Source organism: Erythrolamprus reginae, chromosome 11, assembly GCF_031021105.1.
Source record: "Erythrolamprus reginae isolate rEryReg1 chromosome 11, rEryReg1.hap1, whole genome shotgun sequence".
Lineage (NCBI taxonomy): Eukaryota > Metazoa > Chordata > Lepidosauria > Squamata > Dipsadidae > Erythrolamprus > Erythrolamprus reginae.
In genome coordinates this window covers 32,702,290-32,721,475 of record NC_091960.1, presented here as the reverse complement: position 1 = coordinate 32,721,475, position 19,186 = coordinate 32,702,290, and the positions used below count along the sequence as shown (strand labels likewise).

The following is a 19,186-nucleotide window of genomic DNA, read 5'->3' as shown; positions in this document are numbered from 1 at the left end:
CGACAGAGGTGGGTTTTAAGGAGCTTACAAAAGGCAAGGAGGTTGCGGGCAACTCTGATCTCTGGGGGGAGTTGGTTCCAGAGGGTCGGGGCCGCCACAGAGTAGGCTCTTCCCCTGGGTCCTGCCAGACGGCATTGTTTAGTCGATGGGACCCGGAGAAGGCCAACTCTGTGGGACCTAACTGGTTGCTTGGATTCGTGCAGCAGAAGGTGGTCCCGGAGATATTCTGGTCCGATGCCGTGAAGGGCTTTAGATGGCATCATGTGTGGAAGACACTTGTTTTTTGAACAAGACCTGCATCCCCTTTTATTATCATCCATCAGTCATCAAGTTACATCTCATTGGATATTAGCGAATACAGGATCCTATTGGATGGTTCAATGCGTGGGAGGCCTGTGTTTTATCTCATGGACAGTGAATGGTCAATTGGTGTTGTCCTGAAATCTCATGGCCTAGGTGCTTTTATGGAAGTCTTCTCCAGAGCTGTTTGCATCTCAGTGACCGCCTTCTGCTGCACGAATCCCAGCAACCAGTTAGGTCCCACAGAGTGGGTCTTCTCCGGATCCCGTCAACCAAACAATGCCGCTTGGTGGGACCCAGGGGAAGAGCCTTCTCTGTGGCGGCCCCGGCCCTCTGGAACCAACTCTCCCCAGAGATTAGAATTGGCCCCACCCTCCTTGCCTTTCGTAAGCTGCTTAAAACCCACCTCTGCCGCCAGGCATGGGGGAATTGAGATACTCTTTCCCCCTAGGCCTTTACAATTCTATGCATGGTATGTCTGTATGTATGTTTGGTTTTTATAATAATGGGTTTTTAACTGTTTTTAGTATTGGATTATTATTGTATGCTGTCTTGTTATTACTGTTAGCCGCCCCGAGTCTTCGGAGAGGGGCAGCATACAAATCAAATCAAATCAAATCAAATCAAATCAAATCAAATCAAAAAATAAATAAATAAATAAATAAATAAATAAATAAACAAACTGATAAGGAAGCATGTCTTCCAGGGGGAGGGAAGAAATGTATGCAATGTCGCGTAGACAAAAGATCATACAGGTCAGAGTGCTTATCACAGAACGTGGCTTGCCAGCCACTAGGGGGTACTGTTCTGTCTCCACACCTGACCCCATCTCAGCCTCTGACACAGGGCCTTCCCCAGACTCCAGGACTGGCCCATATTTTCCCCCCACCCAACCTTGGGGGCGCAGTGGTTAGAGTGCAGTATTGCAAGCTGCTTCTGCTGACTGCTGGCTGTAGTTCACCAGTTCAAATCTCACCAGGCTCAAGGTTGACTCAGCCTTCCCTCCTTCCGAGGTGGGTAAAATGAGGACCCAGATTGTTGTGGGGCGATAGGCTGACCACTTAGAGAGGGCTGTAAGGCACTGTTTTCGGAGAAGGGCAGCATACAAATCTAATTAATAATAATAATAATAATAATAATAATAATAATAATAATAATAATAATAATAACAACAACAACAACAACAACAACAATAATAATGATAATGATAATAATTAGAGAAACATCTTTCAGCTGTGGCGAGGGGGGCGTTTGCCCAGGTTCGCCTGGTGCACCAGTTGCGGCTCTATCTGGACCGGGAGTCACTGCTCACAGTCACTCCTGCCCTCATCACCTCGAGGTTCGACTACTGTAATGCTCTCTACATGGGGCTACCTCTGAAGAGTGTTCGGAAACTTCAGATCGTGCAGAATGCAGCTGCGAGAGCAATCATGGGCTTCCCCAGGTATGCCCATGTTACACCAACACTCCGCAGTCTGCATTGGTTGCCGATCAATTTTCGGTCACAATTCAAAGTGTTGGTTATGACCTTTAAAGCCCTTCATGGCATCAGACCAGAATATCTCTGAGACTGCCTTCTGCCGCACGAATCCCAGCGACCGATTAGGTCCCACAGAGTGGGCCTTCTCCGAGTCCCGTCAACTAAACAATGTCGGTTGGCGGGCCCCAGGGGAAGAGCCTTCTCTGTGGCGGCCCCGACTCTCTGGAACCAGCTCCCCCCAGAGATTAGAACTGCCCCTACCCTCCTCGCCTTTCGCAAACTCCTTAAAACCCACCTTTGTCGTCAGGCATGGGGGAACTGAGATATCTCCCCCAGGCCTATACAATTTATGTATGGTATGCTTGTGTGTATGTCTGCTTAATAATGGGGTTTTTTAAATATTTTAAATTGTAAATTATTAGATTTGTTATGAACTGTTTTTATTGTGTTGTGAGCCGCCCCGAGTCTACGGAAAGGGGCGGCATACAAATCTAATAAGTAAGTAAGTAAGTAAGTAAGTAAGTAAGTAAGTAAGTAAGTAAGTAAGTAAGTAAGTAAGTAAGTAAGTAAGTAAGTAAGTAAGTAAGTAAGTAAATAAATAAATAAATAAATAAATAAATAAATAAATAAATAAATAAAAGCGGTATGAAAGTCTAAGTGCTATTGCTATTCTCACTGTCCAAACTGGCCACTGGCAGGCCACAACACAGCCAGCACAGTGAAGGCAAAATGATTTCCCTTCCTTACGGGATTCCGAACACCCTCATTTTAAAAATAAAAGGATGAAGACTGATGAGACGGTTATTCCGAGCCACTTCAACCTATCTCTTACTCACATCAAGATATTTCTGACTCCCCAGATTCAACTCTTCTCGGAGCCTGATTTCTCAGGGAACTCCATGACTTTTAAGGAGGACCAACCGACTCTTCCAGAGAATTTCATCCCCCAGTCCTGTAGGGTCAATGGAGGCAGGTAAGGATCTCTCACCAGCCCCATCTCCCTCCTTCACTGGTATATGTATATGTATATTGCTCAAAAAAATAAAGGAACACTTGAACAACAGAATATAACTCCAAGTAAATCAAACTTCTGTGAAATCAAACTGTCCACTTAGGAAGCAACACTGATTGACAAAAAAATTCACATGCTGTTGTGCACATTCAACTTTGTACAGAACAAAGTATTCAATGAGAATATTTCATTCATTCAGATCTAGGATGTGTTATTTCAGTGTTCCCTTTACTTTTTTGAGCAGTGTACTGTATATGTATATGTACAGTATACATATATGCATATGTATATGTACATGTGCATGTATGTGTGTGTGTGTGTGTGTTTGTAGATTTTCACAGATATAGGTATGAAGGTCTTGGCATATTCGGGTTTCTTTCCGTGTAATATGTTTGTGTGTGTGTGTGTGTGAGTGAGTGTAACATATTTTTGCTGAAATAGATCTATTTCAAGGTTGTTTCCTCTCATCAGCTAGCCATATCCTCACTGGGATTTGAACCTGCCGCATCTGCCTTGTAACCAATATAGATACAGTATATATATATAGGGATATATAGGGATTGGATACTGTAGCCTAGAGGATAATTCTCTGCCTTACAAGGCAAAGGTTGCAGGTTCAAGTCCCAGTGGGTATGGCTAGCTGATGAGGCCAAAATAAGGCCGAAATAGATCTATCCTAGTCTCCCTTAATTTTCAAATTCAGCAAAAAACATGTGACATACGAAAACATATATATATATATATATATATATATATATATATATATATATATATATAAAAAACATGTTGTTGTTTTTTTTTGCTGAATTTGAAAATTAAGGGAGACTAGGATAGATCTATTTCGGCCTTATTTTGGCCTCATCAGCTAGCCATACCCACTGGGACTTGAAGCTGCAACCTTTGCCTTGTAAGGCAGAGAATTATCCTCTAGGCCAGTGATTTTCAACCTTTTTTGAACTGCGGCACATTTTTTACATATACAAAATCATGGGGCACATTGAGCAGGGGAGAAGGGGCTAAAAAAGTTTGGACAAAAAAATTCTCCTCTCTCTCTCTCTCTCTCTTCCTCCCTTTCGCTCTATTTCTCTCCCTCTTTCTCTCTTTCCCTTCCTTCCTCTCTCTCTCCATCCCTCTTTCTTTCTCTCTTCCTTCCTCTCTTTTTTGCTCTCTTTCTTTCTATCCCTCCTTCCCTGCCTTTATCTCTCTCTCTCTCTCTCTCTCTCTCTCTTGCTTTCTTTCTCTCTCTTTCTCTTTCTCTCTCTCTTTCTCTCTCTCTTGCTGAGCTTCGCGGCACACCTGATCATGCCTCGCGGCACACTAGTGTGCCACGGCACACTGGTTGAAAAACACTGCTCTAGGCTACAGTATCCAATCCCTTCAGCTCTGCACCAGGGAAGTGTTACATATTTTTGTGTCGAATCACCCTGGTGTATTGAAGGAACATCACAGCTCCTTTTTTGCCTCTCGGCCCAACCCAGGGCCATTTCCAAGGCAGTTACTTTTATTGATAGCCAACAATTCTATCTGTATGTGTCACATGTTGTTGTTGTTTTTTTGCTGAATTTGAAAATTAAGGGAGACTAGGATATATATATGTTTTTTTCTTTATGATATTATCTTTTTCTAAGAACATCATTTCCATTTTCAGTTTCCAATCTTTCTAGCCACTATTCCCAGGTGACTGTGTTTTCAGTAGATACTGGTTTGTTCTTCAGATGGTGTGAAGGTGAATTTTAAAGGGAAATTGGGTTTCCGTGAATTGTTTCGTTGATGAGCTTTTGATCACTGTCTCTAAAGTCACACACGTCAAATACAAATTGTCTCTTCTTAGCTGGATTCTTTATGACGGCCACCAGTTTGATGGTGAGCAGCACGTACTCTCGGAAGGCGAGTATCCAACGCTGAGCTCCATGGGTTGTACCTTCACCACAGCTCTCTGCTCTCTGAAGAAAATCCCTATTGTAAGTCCTAAGCTTTTATCTGGAGTTCTTAGTACTCAGTTGCTGCCCAGAAAATGGCATTGTCAAGTTCGATTCAAGAGAGTTCTTTCTCTTTTTGATTGTCCAATCTTGGGAAGTTTTAAGTTCAGGATAGGAAGAAGAAGTTGCCTTTTCATATTAGGAAGAAACCAATTATTACAAGATATGGAAATCTATCTAGAACTGAACTTGTATAGCAATTGAAGAAAATTGAGCTACTTGCCTAATCTGTTATCCTACTGAACCAGTACAAAAATCCTTAAAATGTTACTGTGCCCCTTAACAAATAATGCTGTCTCTCATTTGTCCTTTTTCTGGCTATTCAAATAATGTGACTTAATCAACTGAAAAAGAGTCTAAGCACCTATTTAAAAACTTACCTTGGTCGGTAAGCCACTCCCACATGGCCACATGGCCGGTAAGCCACTCCTACCCAGTCACGTGACCATCAAGCCACACCCACAAAATAAGCCACACCCACAAAATAAGCCAGTGTGTCAGTAAAAAATTTGGCAGCCCATCACTTCCTGTTAGGATCATTCACATGGACATCTTTTCTGAAATCATCCTCATTCTCTTGGAATTCTTTGGAGTAGCAACTACCCACAGAATTTGAATTCTTTACTAAATTCAGACTGGCATGCCGATCTCTCACCGAAGAGCTTTCACGGCATACTTTGAGGGGCTGCCTGCATTTTATTATTTGACCAAATAACCCCCTCCTTGTTTTCATCTTGTTCTTTGCTCTTCTCTGTTTTTTAATTTATTTTTTTTACAGTTCTTCTCCGAGCCCTCCATCTTTCTGCATGGATTGGAGTGTTTCGAAGGGAAAGAGATTGAGTTGAATAGTGAAATACGCAGCCTGAAAGCCGAAGGGTTCAATAATCACGTGCTCTCTGTCCGAGTGAAGGGAGGGATGTAAGTAAAGCAAAAAAACGAGGGGATGGACTGTTGGCTCCTTTCCCTTTGCGTTGGTCTCCTTCCACACCACACGTCCGGCCGAGCTTCTTATGAAATTGGCTCAAAATGTTTATCTGAACTTTTGAATCCATTTTCAGTAGTGTGTATCTGTTCTGTCGGGCTCTCTGGTAGACTCCTCCCAAAAATTCACAGGTACAAATTTCAGACACACACACGTTTGAAAATTCAAAACAATGTTCTTTATAATGAAAATTCACTTAAACCAAGCCCTCTTTTGGTATAGCAAAGAGCACTGGTCTCCAAACAAACTGGTAATTTGTACAAGTCCCTTATCAGTTCTGTGATACTTAGCTTGCAGCTGTGAGGCAATTCACAGTCCTTCTTCTTTAACAAAGTGAAACACACTTTGCTCTGGTTTAGTTTCAAAGCGGGGAAAAATCAGCACACAAAAGGTCAAAGTCAGCAAAGCAGGCACGAAACACAACGATCAGATAATCCTCCACAATGGCCAAACCCACAGGCTGCTCACTAATGATTACAGCCCCACCCAACCACAGGTGGCCTCATTTTCTTTGATAATAATCTCTCAGTTGTTGTTGCCTATGCATCGCTCTCCGCATGTGTGGCTGTATCATTAACTCTTGTTCTGAATCCAAGGAGGAGCTAGAGAATTTATCTCCTTCTGAGCTGTCTGCCACACTCTCCTCCTCGCTGTCATTCATGTCTTCTTGGTCAGAGGAGCCCTCATCAGCAGATTCCACCGGGAGCAAAACAGGCCTGTGGCATGTGGATGTCTCCCCCACATCCACAGTCCTTGGGGCAGGAGCTGGGCCAGAGCTAACCACAACAGTATCAAAGGTTCAAATTTATTATTGCAATCATAGACAATTATAAAATTATAAAAAAAAGAGAGGGTGGTGAGCACAGACCGGCAAAGACAGGCTGGAGCCACCACACCAGAATTGCGTAATTGGTGGCCAGCTACCTGAGCAGCTGTAAGAAGACAGCCAAGCTCAGAGAGCACCAAGGACCTCCCAGTTCAACCCTGAGCTACAAACATCTACTTCTCTTGGTACAATTTATGTATCTCTTCTACCGCACGAATCCCAGCGGCCGATAAGGTCCCACAGAGTTGGCCTTCTCCGGGTCCCGTCGACCAAACAATGTCGTTTTGTGGGCCCCAGGGGAAGAGCCTTCTCTGTGGCGGCCCCGGCCCTCTGGAATCAACTCCCCCCGGAGATTAGAACAGCCCCCACCCTCCTTGTCTTTCCCAAGTTACTCAAGGCCCACCTATATCGCCAGGCATGGGGGAACTAAGACATCTCCCCCAGGCTTTCTTATATTTTATGTTTGGTATGTATGTGTTGTATGGTTTTTTAACAGTTGGGTTTTTTTATATAATTCTTCTTATTAGATTTGTTCCATTGTTTATACTGTTTTTATTGTTGTTGTGAGCCGCCCCGAGTCTTCGGAGAGGGGCGGCATACAAATCTAATAAAATAAATAAATAAATAAATAAATCTCAGGCTTCTTTGGATAAAAAAAATATTTGACAACTAATACTGATCAATGGGCTTTTTTTTTTTTTTTTTTTAAATGCTTTTTCTCCTATGGTTGGTTTCATGCTGATTCTAATTCACAGCTGGGTGCTGTGTGAACACAGTGACTTCCGAGGGCGTCAGTGGGTTTTGGAATGCACAGAGATCACCAACTGGCTGACCTACAGTGGGATTCAACATATTGGCTCCCTGTATCCCATCAAGCAGGTGAGTCTCACAGTTTCCCGATCATTGGTTGGATGGGTAAACATAGAAGGAACTGAATGAATAATGTGACCAAGTAGCTCACTAAGAAAGGATTTTTTGAAATGACCATCAGATCATTATTATTTCTTATTAACATGCTCTGATGCTCAGGAGTTAGACGTTCTACTCACCCTCCCCACCTGAAAAGAACTCTGTTCCAACTGCCAGTTGCTTTATATTAACACGCTCTGATGCTACCCTTTTGCTAAACTGGGCATGGGCATGGGCATGGCCAGTGCGTGGCTGATCCAGTCTGTGGACTGGGAGTTTAGACATTCTACTCCTGCTCCCCACCTGAAAAGAACTCTGTTCCAACTGCCAGTTGCCTTATATTAACACGCGCTCTGATGCTAAGGAGTTACACATTCTACATAAAGTCTTCAGAGGAGGAGTCTTCGGAGAAGGGCGGCATATAAGTCCAATTAATAAATAAATAAAATTAAATACATTTTCAAGCTTTAAGTGTCAAAGTATCATGCCTGATCATAACTACTCATTAAGTTTCAAGCTTTAACCATCAATTTATCAAGCCCCATCACATAGTTTCATAGCGAAGCACGGGTATCCAGCTATTAGTAAATATATATTGGTTCTACATCTAAGAAAGGATTGCAAGTCTGCATTAGGAGCAACATCTCAACAGTGGAAGCTGTTTTGGAAAGAAAATGTTTGTAAAACAGTGGTCTCTCTTCTCCTAAAAAGAAGAAGGATATGGCACATTTCTTCTTGGGGACAAGAGATAGGCTAGATGACTTTTGGGGTATTTTTCAATGTTGTGACATAGAAACATAGAAGACTGATGGCAGAAAAATGCCTCATGGTCCATCTATTCTGCCCTTACACTATTTCCTGTATTTTATCCTAGGATGGATATAGGTTTATCCCAGGCATGTTTAAATTCAGTGACTGTGGATTTACCAACCACGTCTGCTGGAAGTTTGTTCCAAGCATCTACTACTATTTCAGTAAAATAATATTTTCTCACATTGCTTCTGATCTTTCCCCCAACTAACCTCAGATTGTGCCCCCTTGTTCTTGTGTTCACTTTCCTATTAAAAACACTTCCCTCCTCAACCTTATTTAACCCTTTAACATATTTAAATGTTTCGATCAGGTCCCCCCTTTTCCTTCTGTCCTCCAGACTATACAGATTGAGTTCATTGAGTCTTTCCTGATACGTTTTATGCTTAAGACCTTCCACCATTTTTGTCGCCCGCCTTTGGACCCGTTCAATTTTATCCACCTCTTTTTGTAGGTGAGGTCTCCAGAACTGGACACAGTATTCCAAATGGGGTCTCACCAGCGCTCTATACAGCGGGATCACAATCTCCCTCTTCCTGCTTGTTATTCCTCTAGATATGCAGCCAAGCATTCTACTTGCTTTCCCTACCGCCTGACCGCACTGTTCACCCCTTTGGAGACTGTCAGAAACCACTACCCCTACATTCTCAATCCTTCTGACCAATAGAGTTCTTTGCAACCAGAATTTTCTGCCTGTGTTCTTGTTGCTCTGTGTTCCTGTAACTGTAAGGTCTAAGTAAGCAATCCCAACCTTGGCTACCGATACTTTAGAGATGTTATTCCACAGTACAGGACTCGTTTCCAAGCACAGACCATTCAAAGTAATTCAGCTCTCCTCCCCTTTTTGCAGAGAAGGGTCTATTTCCGAATAAAAAACCAGGAGTTGAAGTCCTTCCTGTCTGTGCCCGATGATGTTGAAGACATGAAAGCTGGGCGAGTTCTGGTTTCGGAGATCAATGATCAGAACAGCTGCATCTGGTACTATGAAGAGGGACTTATGAAGAACCAAGTAAGGACCTTGGATAGAGATAGTGGTGGAGGCAATCAAGAACGTATCGATCTAGTTCTACACATATCCAAACATTTAAACCAGGCCCTGGGATCCTGTCCCCCGGGAGGGAAAATAGTGTAGAAACAAGCAAGACGACTAATATGACCTTCCTCGCCTTCCACAAGAGTCTGAAGACTCATCTATGCCACCAGGCTTGGGACCATTAGAGCCTAGTCCAGTGATGGCAAACCATTTTTTTCTCGGGTGCCGAAAGAGCATATGCTATTGTGCATGCGCGAGTGCCCACACTCATAATTCAATGCCTGGGGAGGGCAAAAACAGCTTCCCCCATCCCCTGGAGGCCCTCTGGTGGCTAGAAATGGCCTGTTTCCCAACTTCTGGTGGACTCAGTAGGTTCACGTTTTATTTATTTATTTATTCATTTGTCCAATACACAAATACATAGGAAGAAAAATAGACATGTAGTAATATATATAAGGGTAAAGTGAACTTAGAGGAGAGGATATATGAAAGAAAGAAAATATATATGATAAGTGAGAGAAAGGAAAGACAATTGGACAGGGGACGAAAGGCACACCAGTGCACTTATGTACGCCCCTTACTGGCCTCTTAGGAACCGGGAGAGGTCAATCGTGGAGAGTCTAAGTGAGAAATGTTCGGGGTTAGGGGTTGACACAATTGAGTCCGGTAATGAGTTCCACGCTTCGATAACTCGATTGTTGAAATCATATTTTTTACAGTCAAGTTTGGTGCGGTTCGTATTAAGTTTGAATCTGTTGCGTGCTCTTGTGTTGTTGCGGTTGAAGCTGAAGTAGTCATTGACCGGTAGGACGTTGCAGCATATGATCTTGTGGGCAATACTCAAATCATGTTTTAGGCGCCATAGTTTCGCCCTCCCCAGGCTCCAAAGGCTTCCCTGGAGCCAAGAGAGGGTAAAAATGCCCTCGTCCCCCTGGAGGCTCTCTGGAAGCCAAAAACGCCCTCCCAGAGCCTCTGTGCAAGCCAAAAATCAGCTGGCTGGCACACACACGCATGTTGGAGCTGAGCTAGAACAACGGCTTGCTTGCCAACAGATATGGCTCTGGGTGCCGCCTGTGGCACCCGTGCCATGGGTTCGCCGTCACTGCCCTAGCCCCCTGGCCGACAAGTGTAAGGTGTGTCTGTTATTTGAATGGGAATGAGCTATTTTAAAATGCTATTAAGGTTTTCAGAGCTATTAGTTAAATCAGTGTTTCCCAACCGTGGCAACTTGAAGATATCTGGACTTCAACTCCCAGAATTCCCCAACCAGCATTCGCTGGCTGGGGAATTCTGGGAGTTGAAGTCCAAATACCTTCAAGTTGCCAAGGTTGGGAAACACTGAGTTAAATCAATTGGATTTTTAGATATTTATATTGTATATTATATGGTATATTGTATATTGTTTTTGATGTGTTGTAAGCCCTCCTGAGCCCTCAGAATGGGGTGGCATATAAATCAAATTAAAAAAATAATATCCCAGAGGTGGGACTTGCAACATGAAGTTACAGAATGGAATGTACCAGTTTAAAATCCCAACTGTTTCTCCCTTTGATCTCCTCATCAGATTTCCATCCTGTTTGCTCAAATCTTCCCCCACTCCTGGAGTGAATACAACAACTCAAATTTGTTCATCTATATTGGATACTTCAATGTCTCCAAGCTTAACATTCTGTTCCCCCCCCCCCAAAAAAAATAATCAATATGTAGTAACCCTTCATCCTGTACTATCTTGTAGCAGAATGGAAATTCTCAATCCTCTTTTGTTTTTTTGTAGTGGCACTTGGGCCATTACTTAGATCACGTTGTTGTCCCCAAAGAGTGTCATGATTGTCCATTTATCCATAGAAACATCAGGGGGAAAAAGTTTTAGATCAAGCCTAAAGTGTCCAAAAAGCCAACATTGTTTCCTGGAAAGATTAACCAGATATTTCTGGCCCCCAAAATTCGGTTGCTTCTTATCCTGGAGTTTGTTTATTTATTTATTTTATTTATTTATTTATTTTTGTCCAATACACAATGAGGGTTTTAGTGGGTATATATCTATATACACATAGTAAAATACATGATGAAGGTTATAGAGGAGATACTCATAGTAAAATATATCTACGAAAGAATAGAAAAGAAGATATAGGAATAGAACATATCAATGGAAGAATAGAAGAAGAGATATAGGAATAGAAGAAAGGAATAAGAGATATAGGAGAGCAATAGGACAGGGGACGGAAGGCACTCTAGTGCACTTGTACTTGCCCCTTACTGACCTCTTAGGAATCTGGATAGGTCAACCGTAGATAATCTAAGGGTAAAGTGTTGGGGGTTTGGGGATGACACTATGGAGTCCGGTAATGAGTTCCATGCTTCGACAACTCAGTTACTCAAGTCATATTTTTTACAGTCAAGTTTGGAGCAGTTAATATTAAGTTTAAATCTGTTGTGTGCTCTTGTGTTGTTGTGGTTGAAGCTGAAGTAGTCGCCGACAGGCAGGACGTTGCAGCATATGATCTTGTGGGCAATACTTAGATCTTGTTTAAGGCGTCTTAGTTCTAAACTTTCTAGGCCCAGGATTGAAAGTCTAGTCTCGTAGGGTTAGGGTTAGTAAGTGGCCATCACGATTAGCATGATTAACATCATCCATGAGTTGAAAGTCTTTTAATTGAGGTCCTCCGCCATTGAAATCTTGCGCAAGCCAATAACGTCCATATATGATGGAGTACAATCCCTTTAGTCTCAGCCAACCAATCCAACAGCTGTTATACCTGGCGATTATGGAGATGGAACTCCACTGTATCTAGACCAGATGAGGTTGAGGAAAGATCTCAATTTAATGCTACTTGATGATGAAGATAAGAAATGCTAATAATGGTGCTTTTTACCATGAACCTGCTCTTGGTTTCCAGGTTGCCCCCAGTATGAGTCTGCAGGTGATTGGCGCAGCTGCAAAAGGCACCAAAGTGGTGTTGTGGTCTGAGAGTCGGATGCCTCGGCAGACATGGAGAATCGATTCATCTGGCAGAATATGCAGCCAGATGTTTGAAGATAAAGTTCTAGATATAAAAGGTAAGAGAATGGAAGGGGATCATTCTGACTTAGCTCCAAAGCTGAGTCATGAGTCCCAGATTTTGGACGCATTCTGTAAGTTAGCCCACTTGAGTACTTTGGTTCAAAAGTTTTTGTCTTTGGTAGAAACATAGAAACATAGAAAATTGACCTCATGGTCCATCTAGTCTGCCCTTATACTATTTCCTGTATTTTATCTTAGGATGGATATATGTTTATCCCAGGCATGTTTAAATTCAGTTACTGTGGATTTACCAAAAACATCTGCTGGAAGTTTGTTCCACGCATCTACTACTCTTTCAGTGAAATAATATTTTCTCACGTTGCTTCTGATCTTTCCCCCAATTAACCTCAGATTGTGCCCGTCTAAGGAGAAGGGCGGCTTAAAAATCAAATAGATAGATAGATAGATAGATAGATAGATAGATAGATAGATAGATAGATAGATAGATAGATAGATAGATAAATAAATAAAATAAAATAAAAAATAAAAAAAATAATATAATATAATATAATATAAAATATAATATAATATAATATAATATAAAATATAATATAATATAATATAATATAATATAATATAATATAATATAATATAATATAATATAATATAAAATATAATATAATATAATATAATATAATATAATATAATATAAAATATAATATAATATAATATAATATAATATAATATAATATAATATAATATAAAATATAATATAATATAATATAATATAATATAATATAATATAATATAATATAATATAATATAATATAATATAATAAACTTCCCATTGCTTCCTTCCCATATGCACACTCACCGTTTTTCCTCCTTTCTTTGCAGGAGGTAAAACCTACGACCGGGATCATGCCGTCCTCTGGGAACCCTCCGAAGAGAGACCCACACAGGTCTGGGATGTCCAAGTGCTGTGAAGGGGGATCGGGAGCAAAAGAAGAGCTCGCCTTGCCAGTCATGGTTGGCTTGGAAAAGATTAACACAAGCAGAGGCTCCTACTTACTGCCACTACCACTGCGATGCACACGCAGCTCTGCACACTTTCCAGCAAGATTTTGCTTCTGGAAACAAAATGGCTTCCGGAAACAAAATGGCTTCTGGAAATAAAATGGCTAAATGGCAAAATGGCTTCCGGAAGCAAAATCTCGCGAGAGGACGCACGCGCGTGAGAGATTTTGCCGATTTTTTGCTTTTGCGCAAGTGCAGAAACATAAAAATCACTAAAACCTCACACGCACGCGTGTCCCAGCGTGAAATTTTGCTTCGTGAGCATGCACAGAAGCAAAAGCTCACTGGGGAGAATCACGCCAGCGACGCACAACTGCTCCATTTCCGCAGTGCGGCACATACCGGGTAGCAATCCGATATTGGATTAACCCTGGTTTTGGTCAAGCTAAGCCACCTGTCCTTTTCCAAAGCTCAATTGTTTAATGACACAGATCTGAAACTGACTTTCTCAGTCGGTTTGCACTGGACATTTTTTCCTTCTATGCTTTTTTTTTTTCCTTTTTTTTTTTTTAAGCTGCCCAGAGTGATGCTTTCCAAAGTACAGATTGTATGGCCCAATTCGAAGACACAAGTTATTCACCGTTAACAGGGTTGGGACTCAAGCAGGAAGAAGCATCCCAGCTGGATTGGATATTTAAAGAGAAATTCAATTAACATAAAACACATATATAACCTGTTTCCCCCAAAATAAGACATCCCCTGATAATAACCCCAGTCGGGCTTTTGAGTGCTTGGCAATAAGACTAAGCGCCAGGGGTCGGCTGTAAATTATTTTGCTACTGTTTTGCGTGTGCACACGCGAGCGCAACACTTCTGCGGATGCACAGAAGCATTCTGGGCGGGTGGGCGGAGCCTCCCATTGGCGATGCTGTCGGTTCTAAAAAACAGTTCAAACCGGGAGCAACACACCGCTGCCAAGCGCTTAGTTCAGGGTTCAAAAAAGTATAAGACCGGGTCTTATTTTTGGGAAAACACTATATGTGTGTGTGTGTGTGTGTGTTTCTGTCTATGAATGTGTGCGTCTGTGTGTACGTGTGTGTGTGTGTAGATATATATATTTATATATATGTTATTTTGTTTTTTGCTGAATTTGAAAATTAAGGGAGACTAGGATAGATCTATTTTGGCCTTATTTTGGCCTCATCAGCTAGCCATACCCTCACTGGGACTTGAACCTGTAGATTTTCACGGGTATATGTATGTAGATTGTTCTGAGTTCGGGTTTTGCCCTGTGTAATATTTTGAGTATTACACGGGGCAAAACCCGAACTCAGAACAATCTACATATATATGCATGCAAAATGATGCTTGTGCCTTTTACTTTTTTTTCCCAAGGGGGAGGCCTTCCTACCTTTAAAAAAATTCTATTTATGTATCTATGTAACATAAGATGCTTTTATAAACTTATCTCTCTCTGGTGCATTTGTTTGATTCTCTTATTTCCCACTGAAATAGTCTCCAGGTATAGGATGAATAGGGAAATACATAAGTACATATGTATGTTCTATATGCAGGGGTTGTGAAAAAGTTTAGGCCGAAATAAAAGCTTACAAACATTTCCTGTAGCAAAATTAAAAGTACTTTTCCATTTATAATCCCCCCCCCCTATTCTTGTGAGTCTGTAGCCATGGTCCTTGGCCACAAGTGGTATTTATTGGGGGTCTGGGCAGTAGTGGGTTGCTACCAGTATGGTAAAGGATAGCGCCACCGGTAACAATCGTTGTGCTGTGCATAAAGCTTCAGGTCTCTTGCATGCGCGGATGTGCATCACAGCATGTTTTTGCTTCTGCGCATGCGAAGGAAGCAAAATCTTGGGCATGGATGCTCTCCTGCGTGAGTTTTTGGCGATTTTTTGCTAAGCAAAAACATGTCCGTGCATGTCCATTTGCACCGCCATCTTGTTTTTGGCCTTTTTTAAAAAAGTGATTTCTTTGGGCATGCTCAGTGCAGGAGGAAGCGAACCGGAGGTAATTTAGGACCCACCCCTGACTCAAAGCCTCTTTCCAGTTGGCCTCCAGCCTCCATTTTGTCTCTAGTGCCTTTCTCCCGGCTTGGAACTGAACCAGGTGGGTGCAAATGGGAAATGACTTCATGGATGGACCTGTCCTACCCTGTTTCCCCAAAAATAAGACGTACCCTGAAAGTAAGGCATGTCAGAGGTTTTGCAGAATTTGCTAATATAAGGCACCCCCCGAAAATAAGGCGTAGTCAAGTTTACATACGGTACGGTGGAAAAACATACGGTACCATTCAAAGCTGTTCATAGCGGTACCGTAATAATGTGGCGTCCCCTACTGGCCCCTTCCATCGCTTTGTACCGTCCAGTACAGCAGACACAGTCTGCTGCTGTCTCACCGCCATTACAGTCTCCACTACAGTGCGTAGACTGTAGCTCCTCTGGTGGCCGGAAGCTGCAATAGCGGGAGTATACTGTTGTACCATATAAGTGCCGTCGTTTGTGTGTGTGTGTGCCATACTGACAGGTACCGTACCGTAATCAGTGTACCGTACGGTACACTTTATTTGGGGGTGTCAGCTTTTCTGCCTGTGAATTTGTCTTATTTGAGAAATATAAGGCACCCCCCGAAAATAAGACGTAGCACAACTTTTGGAGCAAAAATTAATATAAGACAGTGTCTTATTTTCGAGGAAACACGGTAGCTATAAAATTTGTGAGGTTTTCTCCAGGACTTAATGAGGCTCCTTAATACTCTGTGTGCAAGTGTTTACCAGGGTGGGGTGGGATAATCACAATAACCAAAAGGCAGGGAACAGGTAAGACTGAAGTAAGCAATCTGTGGTAAAGAACAGGAAACTGCTCCCTATCATTATCTGAAACATCAGGTTCACATGCGTTAGAGCATTGCACACCAAGATAAGTAGACACTGTTTTTCCCCAAACGTCATCACTCTGCTAAACAATTTCCTCAACACTATCAAATTATTCACCAAACCTGCGTTAATATTATTACGGGGGTCGCCTAGAAAGTAATGCACCACATTTTTTTTCTCAGCCTACAGTAATGGTATGAATGCGAAACTTTAGATATATATATTTATTATTTGAATTGTCAGGAGTGCGTGTGTATATTTTCCGTTTCTTCAGACCGATAGTGTAGCTGCAGCCGTGTTTCAAAATGGCGTCTGTAAGTGATGTACTTTACAAGCAGCGTGCCGTCATTGAATTTCTCACTGCGGAGAAAGAAACTGTTGGGAACATTCACAAATGTTTGTGTACAGTTTAGGGAGAATCTGCAGTCGACAGAAATACGGTTAGTCGCTGGGCACAGAGGGTGAAGCCATTAGAGGGGATTCGCACAGTGGAGAAATGGCTTCGTGACCAGAACAAGGAGTGGTACCAACAGGACATACATGCCCTTGTGTCTCGCTGGAGGAAGGCCATAGATTACGTGGAAAAATAGGGAGTGTAGAAGAAACATCATTCTTTCTTGTGCGTAAGTTTCATTGTGTTCAATAAATAATTGCTGAAGGAAAAAAAATGTGGTGCATTACTTTCTGGGCAACCCTCGTATTAGTTTTCTCATCGTTCTTATAACCTATCTCCTCCCACTTATGACTGTAACTTATTGCTTACAATTTATATTAATATTGATTGTTTCCTGATTGCTTATTTGACCCCTGTGACAATCATTATGTATTGTACCTTGTGACAAATGTATTTTTTTCTTTTATGTATACTGACAGCATATACATCAAAGACAAATTCCTTGTATCACACTTGGCCAACAAAGAATTCTATTCTATTATATTCTGTTCTATTCCTATTCCTATTCTATTCTATTCCTATTCTATTCTGTTTTGTTCTATTCCTATTCTATTCTATTCTAGGCAATGGAGCCTGATGTATAACCGCAGAATGGGCGGGGGACACATACATCCTGTTTTGAACATTAAAACGAAATAAGAGTCGAAGAGAAACCTCCCATGTATTATGCCACCTCTTCCCTTAAATTTCTTAAATCTTTCCCATTTTGCTTCGCAGCTGATCCTAAAATTCCAGCTTGTCCCCACCCTAAGAAATCAGCACCAGGGATCCAGGTACGCACAAAAGCACAAAATGAGCATGGGTTCAGTGCACATCCCCTTCCCCTCTCGGTGCTGCCTCTATGAGCTGATGGTGATTAAGATCTGAAGATAACAAAATTACCCACTTCCTGAATGGTGGGTGTAAGATTGCCAGCGTTGTAGGCTCTGCGGCTTTCACTAGAAATGAAGAAGTTCTGTGAAATGAGCAGGTGTTTTAGTCCTCGGAAGCTGCAAAAGGTTTGCAACCCTCCACCCCACACCCAATAGCCTTGTTTTTTTGCCACTTTAAGTTGGAACACAGTCGATAAAGGGGAAAACAAAGGGCGGGAGGCAAATTTGAGTTAACAATATTCACACGTTTAGGGGTAGATCTGAAATAACATGAATTTCGGGGTTTGCATTTTTTGGGTTGGTGGGACAAATCAGTCTTGTGAAAATTATTATTATTATTATTTATTAGATTTGTATGCCGCCCCTCTCCGAAGACTAGGGGCGGCTAACAACAATATAAAAAGACAATGTAAACAAATCTAATATTAAAAACAATCTAAAAAACCCCAATTTTAAAAAACCACTCATACATACAAGCATACCATGTATAAATTCTATAAGCCTAGGGGGAAGAGAAATTTCAATTCCCCCATGCCTGACGACAGAGGTAGGTTTTAAGGAGCTTGCGAAAGGCAAGGAGAGTGGGGGCAACTCTGATATCTGGGGGGAGCTGGTTCCAGAGGGTCGGGGCCGCCACAGAGAAGGCTCTTCTCCTGGATCCCGCCAAACGACATTGCTTAGTCGACAGGACCCGGAGAAGGCCCACTCTGTGGGACCTAACCGGTCACTGGGATTCGTGCGACAGAAGGCGGTCCCGGAGATATTCTGGTCTGATGCCATGAAGGGCTTTATAGGTCATAACCAACACTTTGAATTGTGACCAGAAATTGATTGGCAACCAATGCAGACTGCGGAGTGTTGGTGTAACATGGGCATATCTTGGGAAGCCCATGATTGCTCTCGCAGCTGCATTGTAAATATAACATAGCTAAACTAAAGCATATGAGGAAAGGTTGCAGGAACTGGGCATGGATAGTCTAGCAAAAAGGAGGTCCAGGGGGGACATGATAGCAGTCTTCAAATACTTGAGAGGCTGCCACAGGGAGGAGGAGAACACATTATTTTCCAAAGGACCAGAGACCCAGACAAGGAGCAACGGTTGGAAGCTGTCCAAGGAGAGATTCAACCTGGAACTTAATGATTGGGAGAGCGATTAACCAGTGGAACGGCTTGCCCACAGAGATGGTGAATGCTCCAACACTAGAGGCCTTTCAAAATTGGACTAGTGTGATGCAGGGTCTCCTGCACCAGCAGGGGGCTGGACTCGACACAAAAAACAAGTAACCTTTCCCTGGTACAGAACTGGAGGGACTGGATGCTGTAGCCTAGAGGTTAATTCTCTGCCTTTCAAGGCAAAGGCTACAAATTCAAGTCCCAGTGAGGGTATGGCTAGCTGATGAGGCCAGAAAAAGGCTGAAATAGATTGATTCTAGTCTCCCTTAAGTTTCAAATTCAGCAAAAACATGTGATATATATATCACATATAATATATATCATATGTCCACTTAGGAAGCAACACTGATTGACAATCAACTTTGTACAGTTGTCAGCACATTCAACTTTGTACAGAACAAAGTACTCAATGAGAATATTTCATTCATTTAAAATCTAGCATGTGT

At 42.1% G+C, this 19,186-nt stretch overlaps 1 protein-coding gene across 1 annotated transcript in view; it reads left to right on the top strand.

Annotated features, from left to right (window-relative positions):
• The window catches only part of CRYBG2 (crystallin beta-gamma domain containing 2), a 43,677-nt gene extending 29,052 nt beyond the window's left edge, over positions 1–14,625 (top strand). Inside the window, exons 13-19 of the mRNA XM_070764255.1 lie at positions 2,641–2,753; positions 4,624–4,753; positions 5,550–5,689; positions 7,335–7,458; positions 9,149–9,307; positions 12,229–12,388; positions 13,230–14,625. Coding sequence (XP_070620356.1) covers positions 2,641–2,753; positions 4,624–4,753; positions 5,550–5,689; positions 7,335–7,458; positions 9,149–9,307; positions 12,229–12,388; positions 13,230–13,318 — 915 coding nt within the window. The 3' untranslated portion in view covers positions 13,319–14,625. The remainder of the gene's footprint in view (positions 1–2,640; positions 2,754–4,623; positions 4,754–5,549; positions 5,690–7,334; positions 7,459–9,148; positions 9,308–12,228; positions 12,389–13,229) is intronic.
• The last annotated feature ends 4,561 nt before the right edge of the window (positions 14,626–19,186 follow it).